General features: G+C 45.1%; 1 protein-coding gene and 1 long non-coding RNA gene across 2 annotated transcripts in view; one reads left to right on the forward strand and one right to left on the reverse strand.

Moving 5' to 3' along the window:
- si:dkey-122a22.2 overlaps positions 1-13,312 on the reverse strand; it is a 40,804-nt gene extending 27,492 nt beyond the window's left edge. The window contains exons 1-4 of the mRNA XM_039736680.1: positions 13,138-13,312; positions 11,507-11,660; positions 8,811-8,882; positions 5,859-5,935 (exon numbers count right to left, since the gene is read on the reverse strand). Coding sequence (XP_039592614.1) covers positions 5,859-5,935; positions 8,811-8,882; positions 11,507-11,660; positions 13,138-13,221 — 387 coding nt within the window. The 5' untranslated portion in view covers positions 13,222-13,312. The remainder of the gene's footprint in view (positions 1-5,858; positions 5,936-8,810; positions 8,883-11,506; positions 11,661-13,137) is intronic.
- Positions 13,313-13,360: 48 nt separating this feature from the next.
- Positions 13,361-23,012, forward strand: LOC120515581. Its single transcript, XR_005630669.1, has 2 exons — positions 13,361-13,415; positions 22,482-23,012. It is a non-coding gene; the product is annotated as an uncharacterized LOC120515581 (long non-coding RNA).
- The last annotated feature ends 435 nt before the right edge of the window (positions 23,013-23,447 follow it).

Below are 23,447 nucleotides of genomic sequence, written 5' to 3' on the forward strand. Positions count from 1 at the left end.
CAGGACATCTCAACTCCATGTTTTGAATCTTTGATAATGCTTTCCCTGTATAAGGCATGTGAAAAAATATTTGGTTCAGTGCAGTGCCTGGCTAATCCGGAGGGCTTTTTTAATAAACAGTAAACCAAAATATGGAACATTTTCATCATTTACGCAGAGAAAAGTCATTTTTAAATCACTGCTAAGCGCCCATCAGGCTGCCGGCAGGCACACAGTTAAGCCGTCTCCCTCTTAGCACGTTTAGAAACTGGTGGAGAGCAAGCTGATTGCCAACAAAAAAAAAAAAACTGTAAGAAATAACTCAGATATAAAAACTTTAGTTCTAATGCAAAGACACATTATGAGCGTGTATAGAACGCTGTAAGAAACAAACAAGGCCATACCAACGAGGCTGCTTTACTGCCCCCTCTCAGCTGTTACACCTGTTCAACTGACCCGCTCACTCACTCTCAGTGCTGCCAACTAACACAAGTGTCCCCTTGTCACCCGCACTGAAAAGAAGTCAGCAAACCAAATAAGTACTTCTCCACAACCTGGGGTTTCATTCCTCAAAAATACTGAAGAGCTAGGAACCCTTGTGTCCTTCCTTCTTAATGCGGGTCTTCCTTCTTTGGTTGGCTTACTTGCCGATATGATGACGCCCCTCTGTTTCTTTTTGATTTCACCAAATATCACTTTATACCAAAATGTCACCACAAACACAAAAAACAAATCAAAAAGAACCTCACCGATGTCATCTGAGAGTGCTAACTGGACACAAGTACAGCAACATGGCTGTTCACATGGACAGTATGGTCACCCGATTTTGACAATGCAATTGAAGATACCATCTGTTAAACTACTGTCAGGACAATAACACCTGAACATTTTTCTAAATCAACTCTGTCCCAACTGTAACAAAACTGCCAATTAAACTAAAAGGCACAATCGTGTACCTGCTGTGCGCCTCTCTGTGACGCTGAAAGAGTGTTTTACAGCAAACTGGTGGGTACAGTACAGCAGCTGGAATTATGAGAGAGAAAGAAAAGAGTAAAGGCAGAGAGAGGGCTGCAGAAAAGCAGAGTCCTAGCATGAACACCTCGCAGCTTTGGAGAATAAATACAGCAGGAGCATTTGACACCATTTTATACATTTTACAACAAAACAGTATGTTGGTTTTACTTACTAACGCCTACTATCCTTCTACAGTCAGAAGATTAAATGGAAAACATTAACAAACTTGTGTGTGCACACCAGATGCAGCTAGACATGTTACCCATAACACCTCAGGAAGCAAGCGAGTAACCGAGAATGAAAGAAACGTTGTCATCCATTACAGCACAACACACCCTCTGACTTGGAGGAAGTCCTTACCCGTAGTCGTATGGAATTGATGAGGCTCACACGCACGGGCACAACTACAAAACCCAAACCCACAAACTTTACAGGAAATTCCACCAAAAGGCAGTTGTGTTAGCCTTTAGCTTTATTTATATGCGAAACTCAGCTAGATTACCCAGGAAATTTCCAGGTAGGTTTTTTTGTTTGTTATTGGCAGGCAGTGTGATGGTTAAGGCTTTGGATTTCAAACTCTGAGGCTGTGGGTTCAAATACTAGTGCAGACCCTGTGTCCACGAGCAATTCACTTCACCTGCCAATTGGAAAGGCAAAAGACGTCTGACTCATTGTATCACGAATGCTGTAAATCAGCTTAGATTAAGGCATCGATAAAAAAAAAAGATTATTAATAAATAATAATATTACATCACTGGCACAGCATACACTTCAACATGCCATTCATTGCCTATCAGCAACCGTACTTTTCTTGGCTTTTGTTGTGGGTCATTGCAATCACAATTTTTTAGAAGTATCTTCTTTTGAATTGAAGCAGGTAATCAGTAGAGATAATGTGAAACCTGAGCATTTATCATCCCAAATACGCATGTATACTACAATGGTGTCACTCATGGGGGGCCTGTTAAGTTCGACAGCCCCAGTGCCTGCCACCCTCACTGGAGCTTTATAGCACCCTTGCTAACCACTGAGCTTCCTCTAACTTTTTCCTTCCATTTCAGACCTCACTGTACATGACAAATGTGGTCATGTCTCCTTTTTCCTGTCCAGGTCACTGCTCCTTCTTCAGTTGTCCGTCCATCCTATTGGTTAGTGTAATTGTTTGGCCCATCCATTGCTTCTACCCCAGCCTTTATTTGCATAAAGCATTCTCTCAGAAAGACTAATAAATATCAACAAATAAAACTGCATGGGTCAGCTAATTTCCTTTTTTCTATAAAATCACAAAATTTCAATCAAATCAAAGTATTTTTGTGTTTAAATTTGGGCTAAGAAGTTTCTTTTTATTGGGGGTTACCCCTAAATATTGATATATCAAAATGTCCTTTCTCAGTGAATATCTACTGACGTAGATGCATCATCCTGCCAAATGTCACCATTTTAACTAAACAGTACCTGTTTTTGTTGGTAGGCGAGTGAGTCAACTTTGTATTACATATGCACATATACTGTACACACGCACACACACACACTACTGGTCAAAAAGCTTTAGAACACTTCAGTTTTTTCAGGTTTTCACAGAAATATACACATTTTAAGGAGTAGTTCTGACATAGCCTGGTGTAGGATGAACTCCTGACCTACTAGACGCAGAGCAGAAGGCATAGCGCTCTGCTGCACAATGCTGCGGTATCCCTTGTAATTCAGAATACCAGTCACTCTGTACAAGGCACCCGCTCTGCCTCCAGCAATAGAACCCCAGAGCATTATACATCCTCCTCCATGTCTGACAACTGGTGTCACACACTGAAGAACCATCTCTTCACCAACTCGATGACATACAAACATCCTACAAGATGAATCCAAGATTTGGATCCAAATTTGGATTCATTGGTCCATAAGACTTTCTTCCCGTCTGCAGTGGCCCACAGATGGTATTTCATGGCCCAGGCAAGCTTCAATTTCTTATTTTGTACTTTAAGGAATGGCTTTATTGCTGTCACTCACCCTGTCAAACCTGCAGCACAAAGCTTCCTTTTCATGTAGAAGTTGACGTTTGCCTTTTTCAACCTGCACTGTTAAGGTGTGCTTGACGTTGCTGTGCTGGAAGACGCCTGTCACAAAAGCTGGTGACACTCAGAAACTTGTCTTCTTATTGGCTTGTGACTTTGGCTCTGCCAGATCCCTTCCTTATTAAAACATTCTGGACAAGAACAGGCCATTCAGCCAAACAAAGCTTGCCAATCCTGTCCACTTGTTTCCTCCAAGAAAACATCAAGTCGAGTTTTGAAAGTCCCTAACGTCTTACTGTCTACCACACTACTTGGTCGCTTATTCCATGTGTCTATCGTCCTTTGTGTAAAGAAAAACTTCCTAATGTTTGTGCAAAATTTACCCTTAACAAGTTTCCAACTGTGTCCCCGTGTTCTTGATGAGCTCATTTTAAAATACAAGTCTCAATCTACTGCACTAATTCCCTTCATAATTTTAAACACTTCAATCATGTCACCTCTTAATCTTCTTTTGCTTAAACTGTAAAGGCTCAGCTCTTTTAATCTTTCCTCGTAACTCATCCCCTGTAGTCTTGGAATCAGCCTAGTCGCTCTTCTCTGGACCTTCTCTTGTGCTGCTATGTCCTTTGTGTAGCCTGGAGACCAAAACTGCACCCAGTACTCCAGATGAGGCCTCACCAGTGAGTTATAAAGGTTGAGCAGAACCTCCTGTGACTTGTACTCCACACATCAAGGCGCTATATAACCTGACATTCTGTTAGCCTTTTTAACGGCTTTTGAACACTGTCGGGAAGTCGATAGCTTAGTGTCCACTATGACTCCTAAATCCTTCTCATAAGGTGTACTCTCGATTTTCCAACCGCCCATTGTGTATTCAAACCTAATATTTTTACTTCCTATATGTAATGCTTTACATTTACTGACATTAAATTTCATCTGCCACAAATCTGCCCAAGCCCTTCTGTGATGATATAACGGATTCCAAATTATCTGCTAATCCACCGATCTTGGTATCATCTGCAAACTTAACCAGCTTGTTACTTATATTCCTACCTAAACCCTAACCCTCTGCTTCCTGTGTTTGAGCCAATTCTGCACCCATCTAAAAACATCACCCTGAACTCCCACTTCTTTTAATTTGATTCCCAACCTCTCACGTGGCACCTTATCAAATGTTTTCTGAAAGTCCAGATCAATAATCTCATAAGCTCCACTTTGATTGTATGCTTTTGTTGCAACCTCATAGAATTCCAACATGTTAGTAAAACACCACCTCCCTCTTCTGACCACACGCTGACTGTCCTGTCCTTGCCATGTGCTGCTCAATCTTATCCTTAATAATTCCTTCCATTAATTTTCCTGTGATGTTTCATGTTAAGCTTACTGGCCTATAGTTGCTTGGATCTGCCCTTTCACCCTATTTATATAATGGGATAATATTTGCCATTTTCCAGTCCGTTGGAATCTCTCCAGTGCTCAGTGACTTCCTAAAAATATGTGTCAGGGTTTCTTCCAGTTTCCAATTGCCTTTGGATTATGCAGGACACCACGGGACTCACTGACACTTTGATTTGTTTTGCAATTTCTCTAAATGAAAGGCCTACACTTTTAAGGTTAATAATGCTCTGTCCAATTTCACTTGTTAATTGCAGTTTTCTTGCCATTATCACTGGAATATTGCCCAAGCAGTAGTTCAGAGGGAGCAGTAATACGGTCTGTTCCAAGTTTACTTTAAGGCCGACACAGGATTTTTAAGTCATCAACAGTAGTGGAGACACCTGTGCAAATTGTTTGCTTCAACGTGCAAGGCAAAGTTCATTTACTTTAACTGCTGCAGAACAGCTGTAGGCTGTAACCTTCTAGTTGTTCCCTGAAGAAGGACCATTTGTAATATTTTGATGTATCCTTTATCTGTAGTTTTTGCTAACCTAAACTTTAAATTTAAACATCTGGCAGTTTACTGTGCACTTTTTCACCATTTAAGGTCATTCATTGCATATCAACTGATTAATTAAAAAAAAATGAGGTGTTCTAAAACATTTGATCGGTAGTGTACACACACACATATGTATATGCACAGAGAGCGTGTAGTGTACATACAGTATATATATATATACACACACAAGAAAGAGTTTTTCTTCAAATTGCAAGTAACATGTGCTTTTATAATTCATCAGATGTTACAAAACATTCTCAAGATATGAATATAAAGAAATGCCCTTCTCATAAATACTGATCATGTAGAATAATTACATGGCAGAGGCAGAGCATTGGCGTAAATCTGTTGCATCTTCACCCAAAATTGTGAAAAGTCCATAGGCAGAAGTGGAGTCAGAAATCAGGAGTAAAGCCAGTATGAGGAGGAGTGAGATACTTCACCTTGAGGAGACAACGGACTACCGCATTTCAAATGGAGTCAAAAAGGATCTTTGAAGAACAGCTGCATGTCAATTCATGTGTGATACAATTAGGTAAGCCAAATGAAACATGGCAAAAGAAAGTTAAGAAATTCAAAACTACGGCAAATGTATGAATACTTAGAAATTTCTAAAGAATGTAAAGAGAGAGAGAATCATTTCTGCAAATTCAAGACAAATGACTGCTCCTCACATAGTCACTTACTGTATTAATCACCATAAGTATATTCAGCTCTTTGGAAGGGTGTGTTTTGATTAGCCGTGCTCATCCTAAGTTTAATAAACCTTAATGATTCAGCCTTTCAAACAGAGTGAAGATTTAAAATATCTCCCACATCCTTTATGTACAAGTTCTGTTAAACTTCTCTATCCAAAATCGAGAAATACAAACACCAAGAGCTCTCAACAAGAGTCCCTAAAAAAATATCCAACACACCTTGGTCAGATGTGAGAGATCTTCCTGTATCTGAAACCAGACATCGGACGACATTCCAGTTGGCGCATCCAAGAGCACTGCAGGAGACATAAGGCAGACAAGAATTTCACATCTAAGGCTGGGCACATATTCACCCCCCGAAGCAAGTTTATGATCCCAACACTCCCGCTTCTTCAGTGTTATTTGTTCTTTTATTCCCAAAGCGATCTGTGAGCACCATAACACAATCACTAAAGACTGCAACAACATGAAGTATACGAATACCAAAAATGTGTAATCCAGAGTGACTGACCTCAGCAAAGACTGATTATTATGACGGATTGTGACTGATTATGATTACTGCTCATAAGACAATAGACAAAGCAAAGTTTGCATTTCTCTAGCGCATACTTCTAAAGGTGCTCAGTGAAGTCCGTCCTCACTGGCTGCATCACATCCTCATACAACACCAGCTTGGCACAAAATTGTAAAACACTGCAGAGGGTGGGTGGTGAAAGTGGCACTCAATATGACCAACTCTCGACTGCCTTCCGTTCTGTGCCATCACAGAAAGGCAAACAGGAATCTGAATTTGTTTCTTACTTGCTTGGCTTCGATGGGCATTTTAATGTCAGCGCTCCCTAGTATTCACAGAATATTACAAGCAACCCATGGGTTGTAATGAATGCATTACAATGGAGCATAAAGCTAAATGAAATTTAAAAATACTTAAACGATGAATGTTTTACTTTCTCTAAACAGATATGTCATTATTGGACTTGGCTATGATACAACCATTTTCTGAGTTACTAAAGAGTCGGGAGGGCACACGACGGTGAAATTAACCCTTTCAGCCCTGACATCCTATTACTTGTACACATATGTATATGCAGCCGTTATTGCAAAGCACGGGTACATTTGCTGCCACTGGAACCGGGCGTGCCACTATTAGCGCAGACTTTTTCTATAGATTTAAATGCTTAACTCTCTTTTGTTGATTTCATTCTATTTTACCCTTTGTTCTACCTTATTAATGACAATTAAAAACGAGCAGAGCAGACACGCAGACAAACAACACGGAATAATCAACGGCTGCTACTTTAGCCTTAGACCCACTGATTAGTAAATAATGGATTAATTACACAATTAGACCACCTTGAAAAGTAGAATGAAAATCATGAAAATGAAAAAAAAAAATACATTATTCCTGTAAAACTGCTTGGTACATTTTAATATATTTTGGTTTTTTTTTTTGTTTTTTTTACAAAACTTAGTTTTCTAATTTCTATACTGTTCCCAAAACACAGAACTTGGTAACTAACACGTCACTTAATTAGCCCAGGAGTCCAATTAAAAACAGAAGCTGGTTGGAACAAAATCCTGCAGCCACAGGGGGTCCCCAGGACCGAGTTTGGGAAACACTGGTCTATGGCAATGTTAGGAAGCCATGTCAAATTTTAAACAAGTCACAAAATGTCTGCGATGCGGTGTAACGTTTAAGTGCGCTGTCTTTCTTCTTAACCTGGACATGCCACCACAAACCTTTTCAAAGGCTCAATATACCATGAAGTGAATTCTCTACCTCCCAGTATCTCAGCTGCCGCCATGTCATTTAAGTCTTTTACATTAACCAGCAAGCTACCACACTGCACTTACAGTACACAGATAGTCTGTTCTATTACATTTACATTGTTCAAATCTTGCTTATAAAATTGTATAATTGTAATATAGATTCTCTTATGTTGTATCACCTTAGTATAACCCTTTCTAAATCTCTTTTTAAAATTTCTTTTAACTTAAACTTTCTTTTGAAATCTAATTTCATTTCATTTAATCTATTTGTTAACTTTAATGCTCAGTCTCATGGCCGATCAGGGTACATTTCACTACATGTTGTACTTGTATAACTGTGTACGTAACAAATAAAGAATCTTGAATCTTGAAACTGAAAGGCTTCTTGACCGTATTATGCAAAGGAACCTAACTGATGCAAGACCACCGTTTTGTTAGATTAGTCAGTCTTGTCACAATTCACTGATCCATCAGGCTTAAGGTAATAAAGGATGCCCAGCTTGGATTCATTTACTATTAGAGATTCTTGACTATTTTTACTTAAAGATTATTTTCCCAAACAGTGTCTATGGGTAAGTGTAGTTTATATTTCTGTAATACGGTAGTTTGGAAAGAAGTGCCTGATGGAGGGAGTTACAATATTTGAAGAAGTTAAAATTGCTGGCTGAAATGGTGCTGACCACGATGGAAAGCAGTTCATTATGTGGCTTTGACAATTATTATAGCATCAGAGAAATATTGAATTATTCTAATTCTGCAGATTAGAATTCACAAGTTTTCCTTGCTTACATTTTTAAATTTTTGAAGTTACAAAATCACTTTAATTAACCCGCTACGACTTCAAGTAGCGGGAGAAGCGAGTTGGTGTGGCAGAGGTTTGCTCACACTGCCGATATGACGACGGAGAGAATCTCTCGTGGTGTTTCATTTACTTGCAGTGGGGGACTGTTTTGCTAACAGGATCGAATATCAGATGAATAAAAGAGAAAAACATACAAAATACAGAATGCCAGCTGAAGTGACCTCTTTCTAGGTAGGTGAGACATTGTAGGTTCTTTGGTAACTGAGGTCAAACAGAATGTTAAATGACAGACATCTCTGAAAAGTTACAAATTCTTTTGAAATATGAGCTTTTCAAATTTGAAACATTTGAACTGAATGCTCTTTTCGAGATGAAAATCCCAATGAAAACTGAACTCCCCAGGCAATTTTTTTTAAAGAATAACTGTGCCAAATTTCAACAAAATGGGTCATCTGGCAGTCCAGTTATTTCATGTGGGCAGAGAGAAAGACAGACATGATGACAAGTGCAGGTACTCCAGTGTGTGAGTGAACCAAAAAAGGCCTTCAGAGAAGAAATCCAATGTAAATGTAAAGCCACAAACCCAAATATTTACTTACCTACAGGCTGACCTGCACCTTTGCAATTGATGTACAGTTTCTGGCCTAATCCAATGTCCATCAAATGTCCTCCTAAAGACAAAATAATTAAAATGTTTCGGAAAATATAACAAAAGAACACCACCTTTTAAGATTTGACAACACAAAATACGTAACTCATAAATAACTAAAAAAAACAAGTCTGCATTTACTAAGTGCAAATATGAGGGCACCCTTAGTCCTTTATGGATTACACATCATATATGCAGTGTCTCATCAGGAGGAAATGGAACAAATACCAAGAACCTAAACATTTGTGGTAGCAGACCTGGACTGTGTCAAGACCAAAGGAACAGTCTGTAAATGGAGGAAATTCAAAACCACCGCCAATTCCTCCAGAATGACAGCACAGACAGCCCAGAGACACCTGCTTGAATTGTGAACTAATCAGTTTGAAATCTGAAAGAAACAGACAACAGACAGTCCAGCCATCCATTCTGAAAACTTGCTGCTTTCACCAGAGGGCGACAGAGAGTTGCTGTGCACCCTGACAGCTCAAGCATGAGCCAGTCTTGAAGAAGATGCCAGTCTATCACAGATCACCAAAAGTCCAGTCACTGATGGTCAGACCAGTGTTTCCCAAACTTGGTCCTGGGGACCCCCTGTGGCTGCAGGTTTTGTTCCAAGCAGATTCCTAATCAGTGACAACACATTATAACACTCGTCTCATGTAATTAGCTGGTATTATTTTCCTTTTATTCTACATTCAGAAAGACACAGCAGCATTAGTTTTACATTTATAACACATTTAGAAATATTGCTGCTTTTGCTATTGATTTAAATGTGTAACTCTCTTTTGTTGATTTCTTTATATTTTGCCCTTTCTCTGTGCTGTTTTTCCCCTTTGTTGTATCTTATTAATGACAATTAAAAACGAACAGAGCAGACACGCTGGCAAACAACACAGAATAATCAAAGGCTGCAACAGGCCCACTAATTAGTAAATAATGGATTAATAAAACAATTAGAACACCTAGAAAAGTAGAATAAAAATCAAGATGAAAATATTGTTAAAAAGAAAAAATAAATGAATTATCCCCACAGCACGATGCTGCCACTGCCATACTTCACTGTGGGGACTGTACTGGATAAGTGATGAGCAGTGCCTGGTTGTCTCCACACATACCGCTTAGAATTAAGGCCAAAAAGTTCTATCTTGGTTAATCAGACCAGAGAATCTTATTTCTCACCATCTCAGAGTCCTTCAGGTGTCTTTTAGCAAACTCCATATGGGCTGTCATGTGTCTTGCCTCTCCTCAGTGTGTGGAGACAGCCAGGCACTGCTCATCACTTGCCCAATACAGTCCCCACAGTGAAGTATGGCGGTGGCAGCATCATGCTGTGGGGGTGTTTTTCAGCTGCAGGGACTGGACGACTGGTTGCAATCGAGGGAAAGATGAATGCGGCCAAGTACAGGGATATCCTGGACAAAAACCTTCTCCAGAGTGCTGAGGTTAGGACCTCAGACTGGGCCGAAGGTTTACCTTCCAACAAGACGATGACCCTAAGCACACAGCTAAAATAACGAAGGAGTGGCTTCACAACAACTCTGTGACTGTTCTTGAATGGCCCAGCCAGAGCCCCGACTTAAACCCAATGGAGCATCTCTGGAGAGACCTAAAAATGGCCGTCCACCAACGTTTACCATCCAACCTGACAGAACTGAAGAGGATCTGCAAGGAGGAATGGCAGAGGATCCCCAAATCCAGGTGTGAAAAACTTGTTGCATCTTTCTCAAGAAGACTCCTGGCTGTATGAGCTCAAAAGGGGGCTTCTACTAAATACTGAGGGTTCAAAGGGTCTGAATACTTAGGACCAGGTGATATTTCAGTTTGTCCTTTTTAATAAATCTGCAACAATTTCAAAAATTCTTGTTTTTGTCTGTCAATATGGGGTGCTGTGTGTACATTAATGAGGGAAAAAATAATTTAAATGATTTTAGCAAATGGCTGCAATATAACAAAGAGTGAAAAATTGAAGGGGGGTCTGAATACTTTCCGCACCCGATGTATGTGTATATATATAGGCTCTAGTCAATAAGGGTGCGCACAAAAAGGCGAGCTTCAAAAGGGCGACCTCAATTGAGCGCGGTGAATAAAGGCGTTCGTAGATAATTTAGTTGAAATGGCTCTGGAATATGTGAAGAGCAACAATAATAATACATTTTCTGTAATAATTTTGTTGCGTTTGCCTTTATTCGCTGCGCCCAATTGAGGTCGCCCTTTTGAGGCTCGCCTTTATTGAAGGATACTATATATATATATTTTACCAAAATTAGTTTTCTAATTTCTATATTGCTCCCAAAACACAGAACTTGGGAAATAAAACATCACTTAATCAGCCCAGGAGTCCAATTAAAAACAGAAGCTGGTTGGAACAAAAACCTGCAGCCACAGGGGGTCCCCAGGACCGAGGGTGGGAAACGCTGGTCTCCTAACCTGCACTGCATTAATGAGTGGGAAGAAACCCCTAGTAAAGTCAACACGTAAAGCCCAGAGACTGGGAATCAAACAAAAGGTTCAGGAGAGACGGGACTCTGACACTGTGTCTGTTAGCACGTCATCAAATACCGCAGTTAGCTGAGCAGAGTCTTTAATGTGCTCAATGATGATAACAGACACATCTACACATGAACCAATATGTCCTCCTATCCTTACCCTCAGGCTGCAGAAGAAGACCTTCCCTCTGTAGTGAGGCATAATTTAGGAAAGGGGGTATGAAGATCAGGAGCAGAACAAACTTCCCCACAGATAACACATGGGAATGCCAGCTCTTCTGGGTGTCCGCAGCTGCATCTGAGGAGTCCGGTTTCTGTTCAATAGAAATAAAAGAATGAAACATCAATCAGTAGACTTTTCATTCCATTTTCTGAGCCCACCTGCTCCAATTTAAGAACATACTTTAGTTAGCCTAATAAAGAGCATCCCACAAACAGACCTTCTCTGAGATACTTTCCACACATGGCTAGCGACACCCCAAAGGCCTCTGAACAATGGCAGCTTGCAGGAATGAAAGGCAAACTGAAAAGAGTCAAGCAGCCTCAAGACGGGGCCACCGAGCTGACAAAACGTGAAGAATTTTATAAAATTACAGAACCCCCAGTGGTGCGCAGGATGAAAGCCGGCCTTGTTAAATTTGGATATTTTCAAAACACTTATTACAGTTATTCCCATGACTGAACAAGCCTAACGTCTTCATCCTGAGGTGTGTTGTTTGTTTGTTAATTAGATAGATTTTCAAATCACAAGCTCTTGTTGGATTTGCCTCTTTCCGTTTGTGATTTTGTTCTCATTTTCCACACTTTAGACAGAGTAATACACGTAGACACTTGTCACCTGGCCATATTTTTAAGACTACATTTGCTCCTTTTCCTGAGCATGACGTTCAAACACTTCACTTTTCAATGGATGCTCCTTCTAAGTGCCTTCTGTTAGTCCTTAAATCCAAATGTGAAAAGCACCAGCAAAGTCTGCCAAGGTCATCATTTCAGCTGGCGGAGTTGACACTCTGCCTGCCCCTACAAAATGGCATCGGTTGGCATGAAATTACAGGCCACATAATAATAAGAAGAAGAAGAATTCAATGTGGCTGCCTCTAGCACAGTTTGTAGAAGTTTACAGAGTTAGCAGCAGAGGACTGCAGTGATCCTTTTATTTAAATGAAGCATTAAAACCCTTCAAGACACATCCAGGCGGAGACTCAGAATACTTTATTAAAAACTTTAAATGTACTGTATAAGGATGTGTGCTACCTGGAATAACAGTAAGATTGAAACGTGCACTTGTGGGCTTCTGTCCTCATATAACTAGCACAGCCACCACCATAATGATGATGATGATGATGATAAAAAGAAACAAACATTTTCGGTGCTCTCCATCGAGCTGCACGTGCCAAACCCAAACCGTTTTTCAGGGATGAACGCTACACATATAACTGCTTTAAATATAATTATTACTTAAAAAACACCTTCACTTGGTAGTCTTTTCCTCTTCTAATCCTCTAAAAGTGTTGCACAATAGGACGGCCAACAGAAGTCTGCTAAGACACACAAAACCTCCACGACTATGTTGTCTCCGCTCTGGGCTCGCAAAATGACAGCTGTCATTAAAGTTTCAGTACCCGGCAAAGAGGCGGCATGACTGGCCAGGAGCGTCACTGAAGTGGGCGACATGACGGGGGCGGGCCGCTCGTTGTCACTCGTCACATCCGAGCCGAGGACGGCGGCTCTCCTCGCCCGCGTATCCTCATTCGGCATGCCGCTTAACCGAAGGGCCGACACCTGGCTTACCTGCTGGGCACGCCGGTGCCAGTCCCCCGCCTTGTCCCCTGCTCTGTCCCCCGCCTTGTCCCCTTTCGGCTTCCTCCGCTGCATCTTCGTAGTCGTACTCGCAGCAGGTCTTTTGTGCGCGGATTGAGCACGCGAGCGAACACGGAAGTGCGCGCGCCTCGGCTTTCTACGGCGGCTCTGTAAGTCCAAACTTGTCTTTCGGTTTCATTGAAACGCCTTTCCTCTTCGGTGCAGCTGTCCGTGAATCGCGCTGCGGTGGACTGCTCGCGGTTTAAGAGGTGGGTAGTGGGGTGCGAACTGCCCTCAGATTTGGATTTTTGACCACTTTGGTTCACTTCAGTTGTCAGTCGCACGTCTTCGGCGCTCCGATAAGCGCACCGAGCACCAATTCACACCAAAAGCGACACGGCAGAAAGGCTCGGCCGTCACACCGAATGCCAATTGGTAATACCGAAAAAATCCCACGAAAACCGGTATGGAACGACGAGTTCGGAACATCCACGTACGTTTGTTACAACACAATAGAAGCGCTTGTACTGCACCGTAATATACAATTAAGCGCATTAACGTGTGTAATATTTATGAGGAAGACAAATAAACGTAAAGTAAAATGAAGAGGAAATGGGATGAAGCGAAACCAAACACGAGGGGTCGAATTACGTAATCAGACAGACCTTAACACCTCTAGGTGCTTGTGTGACTTCTTTATCCGGCATGGGCAGAGTTCTGTAGTGCCCCCTACACCCCACCATGCCAGGACAGTATGTTTCTTACTGAAACGATTCCTCTGATCTTTTTAAGGCTACAATTAATGTAAATCTTTTACAAATCAATGAAGACGAGGCCCATTGATGCAGTGGTAACTCTTCATCGTCTGAGCTTAAGCACCAGTGCGTGGAGTCTGCATGGGGGTCCGCGTGGGTTTGCTCTAAAGACATGCGGGTTAGGTGATAAATCACGCTGAGGTGTGTGTGTGTGTGTGTGATGGGCAGTCTCGTGATCATCGTGCAGTGGCAGGACAGGGAGGCAGCCTGTGCCCAGGATAAGCGGGCTTAGAAAATGGATGGGTCTAGGAGTCGCGTAGTCCGTCCTGCCCTAAGCAGCAGTTTTGTTATTTTCATTGTTACTTGTTTCTGAGACAAAGCTGAACTGTCCTTTTACTGTCATGTTTTGAAATCACTGAGCTGCCATTTCTGGGCACAGCCATTTTGTGACTCTGTTGTCAAGATGTTGTAGCAGTGCTACCGCAGGAAGAACTCCATTTCCCAGCAGCCCTAAAGGATATATACCTTCATTAGACGATTGAAGCGGGAGCAGGGGCTGCTGGGGACGAAGAAGGCCAGCGGGACAATTGAAAAGGGGGCCGGGCGGAGCAACGAGAGAGCTGTGGTTTTGTGTGACCTGCCCAACGTATCTTCTGAAAGGTCCATTGTGCCCGTTAGGATGAATGGACTGTCCCTCTTGTGCCAGCCTGCCTGCCTGTCCTGTGTCTAGTGGTACATCTCAAAAAGCAGCGCTCGTGCAAATCTCACCCGTCACCGCTCAGTCTAGCGCTAGGAGTGTTTCACTCATTTATTACAGAAGTTCTTCCCAGGATTGTCATCTTCACACCAAACCATTTCATCTGTATAAGGCCCTTGTCGCGAGTGTTTATTGTTGTGTTAAAATGGTATCGCCGTAGGAGAAAGGGGACATTGATCTGATTGTTGTTGTTCGAGTTGGCTTTTTCGGCTAACATTTTATTTATTCATTTTTGGTTTCGTGTCTCTGCCTGTGAGTGTGTGCGGTTCGGGCCAAGAGGCTGGGATGTGTTCCTGGAATCCCCAATGAAAAGATAAATAAATCACCGTCCTGTCATCGACAGTGTGAATCTTAGTGGCACCGGACCACTACAATGCGACACTCCATTGCTCTTCAGGAAGTTGCTTTGCATGACATCACAAATGAGACCCCAACTTCTAAAAGGCGTAATGTGCGATCCAGAGTTTGTTAGGCCTGCAGCCTTCCCTAAAGGTCCAAGTGTTCAGAAAGCCCGCTGCCCTCCACTCATACTGACTCATGTTTTACCGCCCTGTGTCACCTTAGAAGTGAAAGTGTCTGAACACCAGAGAAGCTGCCAGGGCCACCAGCGGGCACACAGGCGAGAGCCTTCACCATGGCGGGCTGCTCCTTGTCACGCGGCCAGACTTTGCTTCATTTGTGAGGCAGTTGGGCAGGACTGGCCCAGCCTCGGGTGACCTTCCATACTTCCACTTAGGTCAGCCGTTCCAACACCAATGTAGACTGTCAGCAGTGGGATTATTAGGGGGGCAAAGGTGCAAGGCGGCGCCATGAAAGAGGCACTGAAACGAAGCCCTTAGGATTTTGCAATGCTAAGGACAAACCCATTATGTCTGTAGGCAGGGCCTCAGATTTAAAACACGGGACTTGGCACGGGCCCGAAGCCTGTGCCAGAGTGATAACAGCAGATTTGTGGCAGCGCCTTCCAAAAGAGAGCTGTCGTGAGGAGATTTGTGGAGGTGAAGCGTCGCCACGCGCCCCAAGAAGAGCTCTTAACAGCTTGACTTCTCTTCACAAAACTGACTGCTGGGTTAGAAACACGAGACGAGACACGAGCTGACTGAAGGAGGACGCCATAGACAGGAGTTAATGGAGGCGACTTAACGAAGGGGATTCAAAATATGAAACAGCCAGCCAGCCAGCCACAGCCGTCTCCATCGCAATCGACGATGGAACCACGTGACAAAGTCAGGTCACGCACAGGCTGCAGAAGAGTTGGAGTCTGTAAGGGCCAGCGGAGCCGGACGTCACTTCTCTGTATTTAACGGTCCGTTACCGACCGAGGGCTCCGGCCTTCCCCCTTTGCATGTCGGTGTCACAGCTGGGTCTTTTCATTTGTATTGTCATTTTCCTCCTGGGGGCAGCACGGTGGCGCAGTGGGGTTCGCTTCCCGGGTCCTCCCTACGTGGAGTCTGCATGTTCTCCCCGTGTCTGGGTGGGTTTCCTCCTGGTGCTCCGGTTTCCTCCCACAGTCCAAAGACGTGCAGGTTGGGTGCATTGGTGGTTCTAAATTGTCCCTAGTGTGTGCTTGGTGTGTGTGCGCACCCTGTGGTAAGCTGGCGCCCTGCCCGGGGTTTGTTTCCTGCCTAGCGCCCTGTGTTGGCTCAGATTGGCTCCTGCAGACCCCCGTGAGGATGTAGTAGGTTGGATAATGGATGATGGATGGATTTCCCTCCTGCCCCCTCGTCTATTCTTTTGTACATTGTTGTATTTTTTTGTAATATTTCTCCAGTCCAATTCCGATTGCTGTTTCTTATTTATTTCAGACAGGGGCTTGATGGCCCCCTTTCCATTTTTGGGCCTTTGCCTATTTTTGAATTGGATTAAGCAGTTTGGAGATGTCATAGCATAACATAGCCGGGGCACCTAACTTGGCAGCACTGGGCACAAGACAGTAAACAGCCCTAGATGGCAGAGCAGTCCAACACAAAGTCCACTCACCTCGAGGCAGGACAGGGTAACACTGAAGTACCTGGAGTTGACCGCCATGTAGATACAAGGAGGACATGACAATGACCAGGCCCAAAAGTTGACCCTAGGATGCTGGCTCCTTGAAGCAGCAGTCACAACTGTGCCACCGTGCCACTGTTGTGTCATCAAAACCACACAGCGTCCTCTGGACTGGCACAAGATGAGGAGCGGCCTGAAAATGTGGGCTCGTTTGGCAGAATGGGTTACCCTGAGCATTCTGGGAGTCTTTGGGGACGTTTGTTTAACCGTTGGCCTCAGTGAAGGCAGACAGCTCAACTAAATGGGATTCACCAAAGTGGGAACTCACACGTCTAAGTCACACCCCGGCAAAGGCCAGACTAAGGCATGCGGAGTGGATACTTTGAAGGGTTAATGGTGACCTCGGTTCAAGGAGAGAATTAGAGAAGTGTGCGTCGCACTCCTTTGGGCCCCTTCATTCAAGATGATGTGCGCAGTTAATCTTCGGGGTGCTGCCACCTGCTGGCCACCTCAATTCAATTTCACCTCTCGGTCTGATTGGCCAGTTGCCCTTTGGTGATTGGCTGGCAAGGTGACGAGGTGCTAGCTATCCGGCCATTGGTGAAACAGCACGATCAGCATTTGAGTGGCAGGGGGGTACTTGAACTGCTCTGCCAATCTGTCACTTGTGAGGGTGCCCAGTTGTAGGGTATCTGTGTGTTTTTTGTGTTCTTAGCAAATCCCCTCTCTGTTGCTGAGTGCCACTTTGAGGCCTGCATGCCCAGCCAGGAGCAGGCTGCCCACTCCCTGCTCTGGCAGGCCTCTGCACATTCCTTATGGTGCTGACGCGAGGTCCCCAGACCTGAGCGTGATGTCCTTGAGTTTGGTGTCCTTCTACCCCCTCGGCTTTGCTCCACAAAGAGTGAAGGAGATCCAGCGGAACGGCGACAGTTAAAAAGTCGAGTCAAACTCTGGAGACGGCGGCTGAATCACTCAGAGAGCGGCATCTGCGCGGGAGACCTTTCTTTATCGATTTCACTCATTCGAGTTCCTAAATCTCTTTTATTGAACTGCCTTTTAGATGGCAAATGCCACTTTGACAAAACTGAAGAGCCGCAGCGAGGGTCCATCTGACAGAAGATTTCAGCCCCTTTGGGACCACTGAACACCAGCCGGTAAAGTGCTGGCGTCGCCCCGTCCATGTAGGGGTGTCACAATGCGACAGCTGGCAGGGTGCCGACCGAAGCCTTGAGGCACACGACAGTTCAGCCAGTGGGCGGCTCCCCTCTGTGCCAGCAACCAATGTGGTTTCAAAGCCACTCGAGTGCCTTCTTATTGGAGCAGGCGGATTTGGAAGAGGGATGACCACGTTAGGAGTTGCTTTCACAGTCCTGCACCTGCTTCTTCAACCGAAGCTGCCGATGGCGCCTCCTGCAGAGTGACCAACCACCCAGGCTGCAGGGTGACACAGGACATCAGGCAGTCTGTGATGAGGCCACAAACCTCAAGGAAGGCCTGAATCCTCCAAGCAGGCCAAGGCCAAACGCTCCTCGAGGCGAGGTGGTCTTCAGCATTGCACCAGAAACTGCCGAGTCGCTAATGAAGAGGCCTGCTCTCGAGACGCGACGAAACGAGGAGCACAGAATGTGATATGCCGCATGAACCCAAAGGAGCAGTCGGAGGCTGAAATGAAACACTCGGGGAGGAGAACGTCAGGGCGGTCAACGCTGTCGGTCCAGTCTGGTCGATTGGAGGGAGCTGTGTCGCTGTTTCAATGGCTCGATTCTCACTTGTCATGGCGCCATAGACATCGCCAGACCGCGGGCTTTGGCCCTGAGATGTCAGCTGACGGCGCGTAGATGGGTTCTGATTCCTGGACTGTGCGATTCCCTGGCGGTGACATGTTGCTGCGTGTGATGTTGGTACACATGACGCTGCTACTGCTATTCCTGTGCTTTTCAGGTTGCGTATTTGGTCCCGGTGACACACATTGCTGTGACTCCCAGAAGTCTCTGAGGCCTCCCCTCACGCCACACCATTGTGACCTTCTATTGCATGTAATTCAGGGGGGGAAACATGGCAGCGAGAGGCAAGCCCTCCATCTGTCTGTCAGCCATTTTGGTGTGCAAGGAGGAGCTGACGCCCGTCCCAGAAGCATTAGGGGCCAACAAGGGACGGGGCGCCTCTCCATTGCTGGGCACACTGCTAACTCTGGGATATTTGGGGCTGGGACATCTGGACAAAAGCCCCACGGGACCCTCGACCTTCACGTACAGCGGGACTGACGGGGCCTGAAGCCCTTTAAACGATTTCCACCCATCAGCCCACCGCTTCACCTGCACTGAACCCTGCATGGCAGCAGCGGCCCTGAAGGTCTTGGCGTCTCCAGCTGGAAGTAAAGCCTTAGAGCTCAGCAGACGTCTTTGAGATGCCATCTGCATGAGCTCAACGTGAGAAGATGATGGCGATGTGTGAGCTCCACGGGCTGAGCCATCAAGCCCACCTGCTTGGCCGATTGCAGGACGTTGATCATGTGTGGCCCCCCCTTGGCTCTCAGCCTTTTTTTTTGTTGTTTCTGTTGGAGGGTCCTTGCGTGTTAAGAATTTTGAGCAGACAATCTAAATCTCCTGCTACCGTAAGAAAAACTAAAAATACAAATGCAAATCCAACCCAAGAGCATCGACCTCCAATGAATTCCTTTGGGTCACTCCTGACCTGATTATTCTTTGTTAATGAAACATTTCACATTTCCTTACAGGCCACACAATGGCTGCCTTAACAGAAGTTCATCCCAATTATTCAAGAATTGATGCAAGTGCCCACATTTAGGAGACTTTGGTTTCTTTGGCACTTTGTTTGGTCACTTTGTTGGGTGTCACCACCTGTGTGTGACTGGGGACAGGAGAAGTGAGTGACTCGCATGACGACTGTTACACATCTGAAGCCTGGGCCGGAGCAGGTGCTTCTGGGAAATGAGCAGATGAATGAACAAATGGACGGATGGACCCTCCTCACAAAGCCTGTCCAAGCTCAGCTAGTCTTGGAAGATGAATCTGGTACTCTGGGGACACTTGTGTCCCATCTGGAGGTGGTGCTCACACCTAATGCCCGATGGTGCCAGGATGAGACCCACACAGCACCAACACATCCAGAAAGTGAGGGGGCACCGGCAAGTCCTAAAAACAGAGCAGATGAAATGGATTGGCACAAAGACGTGAATCAGTCGTGAAGTGAACCCAGCAGATGGTGCTACTGTGCAATAACAAGCCAACCTCGCCCGTTAGTTAAGCGTTTAGAGTTGACTCGGCTTTGTCATCTTCGTCACATCTGTCCGGTTCTCCACGAAATGCTTCAAGCAAGGTCCGATCTCTCTTGTCGGAGTTGGGGACATTTTCTCTGTGCCTGCTGCAGCTGGCCTGTTTCTGGGTGGCTTGGGGAGGCCCCTGAGCCCTGCACCGCTCTGTTCGTACCTTTACTCAGGTGTGCAGCCTCAGCTTCTCAGTTCTGCCTTGGCACTTGAAGGTGAGACCCCTTTAAATTGTCCCATTGCTGTTTTTTATTTTTTTTGTGATACAATTTGAAAGGTGCATGGATGTGTACATGTCACTACCTTGGAGTGGTGGTCACCTTTATCACGAAGCATGTCGATTACTTACCTCGTCGGCTGATCTTTTCTTATCACTGGTGCTTCTCGCCCAATACACCCTCGACTCTCCCTCATTACCTCATGTCTTCTAAAGTCCCCGCCACGTCCACTACCCGCACATTCACACCACGACGTCCTCCACCTGCGGTCACATTTCACAACTCTGTGTGCTGATCCAAGCCAGGACCCTCGCCAAGACTTGCTGGCAGGCATGGAGCAGTTCTGGTGGGCGCTGCTGTCTCTCTCACACACACACACACACACACACACACACACACTCTGCACAGCTTCACATGCGCTCGTTCTCTCTCACAGGCCCCACCCTTTCTGACACTGTGTGTGTTGGTCACTCTCTGACTCCACCCCCTCTCACAATGTCTCTCCCAGGCACCGCCCCTCTTATGATTTCTTTTCCTGGCTCCGCCCCTCTCATAGCATTTCTCACTTTCAGGCTCCACCCCTTCTCAAAGTCTCTCTCCCAGGTCTGCCCACTGAAAGGCGCTATACAATTCAAAACAAAGAGACGCCACTCCAGGTTCTCCCCGAGTAGCTCACATTATCATGGCCTCCCGAGGTGGGAGCGGGCACAGGTGCCACCCAGTGAAGTGGCCAGGCCAAGATCAGAGTGCCACCTGGCCAGGCTGCTGTGTGCCCTGTGGGGCCACCTGCTTGACACCATTTCCGTCGTAATTCAAAGCTTCCCTCTGATGCAATTCATCCAACATGTCACTCCAGAACATTCCCTCGTGGCGATTGATCAGGAGCAGCGCTAATGAGTGGCCACCCTGCCTTGAGTTAGCAGTAATTGCTATCAGTACATAAATAAAAAATGGAAGCACCTTCTAGGCAATCGGAGTGAACGGCAGACATTCATTAACCTTCGCTCTAATGATGCTGAGCACGGCATTCCCACCCGACGATCAAAGTGCGCCGACAGGAAATCGTTGCTTTTAATGACTAATGATTGACTCTCAGGACGCGGCTGACACGGCCTGTCACCGTTCGATTGATATTCTTCGGTTTGTGCTGTCGTCTGTCGGACTGTCCACTCCGTGCCGCCCATTCCTTTGTACTTCCTGTGGGTCCCCTTTGGTCAGGAAGTGGCGTTGCAGGCTCGCTGTCAATGGGTGGCAGTCAAAGGGAACAACCAGAGTCTGAAAAGAGCCACCCCAGAGGAGCCACCCAAAGTTCATCAGGTGGCAATGAGAGAAGTAGGTGACAAAGTGACTTTAAAGATATCGGTCAGCCAATGGAGCCATCAGTCGACGTTTGCACTGGACAGCAAAGTGACAAAATGACAATCACAAGAGATGACAAGGCGACAGACTCGAATGGGATGAATCAGCACGAAAGAGCCCAGTTAGGGCATACTGGGCTTACTGGCCTGGCCCATTGGCACACGCGTGATTCTTTTTCTCAGGTGGTGTTTTTTATTCTTGTCCTGTTTTTTGTGTTCCACTTTCATTTTTCGTATTCTTGTTCTGATTTTGTGCTCCCTTTGCTCTTCGCTGCACTTGATTCTTTCATAACGTTTGTAGTTTTCATGATTTTTAAAGATGTTTGCATCTTCCAACGGCACCATTTTGAGTTCCGGTGTGTGCGCTGCCATTTGGTTGGCATTTTGTTTTACAGTTGCTAGGCAACAAGAGTCGGAGCTATTCGATGTGTGGCATCACCACAGCAGCAGCACAAAAGTTAACATCGTGCATCTCCTGGTCATCCAAGATTGCGGATGCAACACAAAAGTTCCTGTCCGTGCTTTTCTTAGCATTTTGCTATTAGGAAAAATATTTGGGATTTTGGACTTTTGTTAACATTTGGGTTTAACCCTTTTGGTTTCCTAACTTGCTTTGTTTTTCTGTTTCGTATCTTCCTCCCGGCCCCAGTTTCACCTTTGGTCAGAGTATACGTCGCCATCTTGTGTGATTATTCTGGGCACAGGTGGCCCCGTTCTGTGGTTAGTACTGGCATCCCATTGCTAATGTGTGACACTAGAAGTGACAATGCCACTTACCGACTGGCATCAAAGGCAGAGACTGCAAACCTGCATCCAAGTTTGAAGACACAGCAGCCATACCACGGAGTTCATTTCGTTCTTAGACCCTTTTGACTTTGGGTAAACATCTTCTGCTTTGAACTTCTCACCATCTCAAGCCCCTCGATGAACTTTCCTCAAATTGTGATGGTTTCTGCTCATCTTCCCTCTCAGGTGTTTAACGTCACTTCATTTGGAAATCTTCACGAAACACGAGCAGTGTCAGCTTCAGACGAGATGAGGATAAAACCAATGAACACCCGCTTCGCAGGACGGGAAGGACCCTCGACAAGAGTCACGTGTCAGGTGACTTACGATTCCTGGCTTTGTGCCTATTGTTCCTTTTTATCGTATTTGTCATTTTTATGCACTTTTTGTCAAGACACTTACTGTATATGTGAATACTTCTAACTTGACTGGCCAAGTGTTCTGTGGGTTGAATTCCCCAGGAGGCGGAGCCTGCGTGACGTCACCCTTATATTCAGGAGTGAGCCCCCCAGAGGCCCGTTGGCTGTGGTGGGCTTCATTCCATTCTTTGGGATACTCTTACGCGTTTTGGATTTTGCTCGTTGTTTACTGGATCGCAGACGTGGATTTTCTCTCCCACATTCCCCCCTTTGGCGCATCCACTTTTTTTCTTTCTCCTCCTGCCTTGCCAGAGTTTTGTGCTTCTGCTGTTTACTTAATAAACTCTTTAAAGAATAAGGAAGTCTAAGGAGTTTATGTTTATGGTGTCCAGAGGGCATTTGAGTTTGGGGGCCAGCTCAGTGAAGTGCTGGTCTGGCTGGTGGCATCTGAAGGCTTGCATGCCCATTTTGTGCCGCCATGTCATTGCAAATTAGAGAGTGTGGCATTCACTTTTGAGCCGGGACCCCAATGATGGACTCATGTCATGTTTGTCATGCGTGTCAGGAAGCAGCCTGTCGTTTACATTTCTTTCTTTCTTTCTTTCTTTCTTTCTTTCTTTCTTTCTTTCTTTCTTTCTTTCTTTCTTTCTTTCTGTGCCCCCTTGTCACGGTGGGTTTCAGCTTCTGTATCTGTTCTCTTCTTTATTCTTGGCATATTCCTTGGCTCTGACTTCATTGATGTCTGTAAGCTGCCAGCGTTACACTCCATGTGTTTGGTGCCCATCGCCAACAG

The sequence above is a fragment of the Polypterus senegalus genome, chromosome 15 (assembly GCF_016835505.1).
Source record: "Polypterus senegalus isolate Bchr_013 chromosome 15, ASM1683550v1, whole genome shotgun sequence".
NCBI lineage: Eukaryota > Metazoa > Chordata > Cladistia > Polypteriformes > Polypteridae > Polypterus > Polypterus senegalus.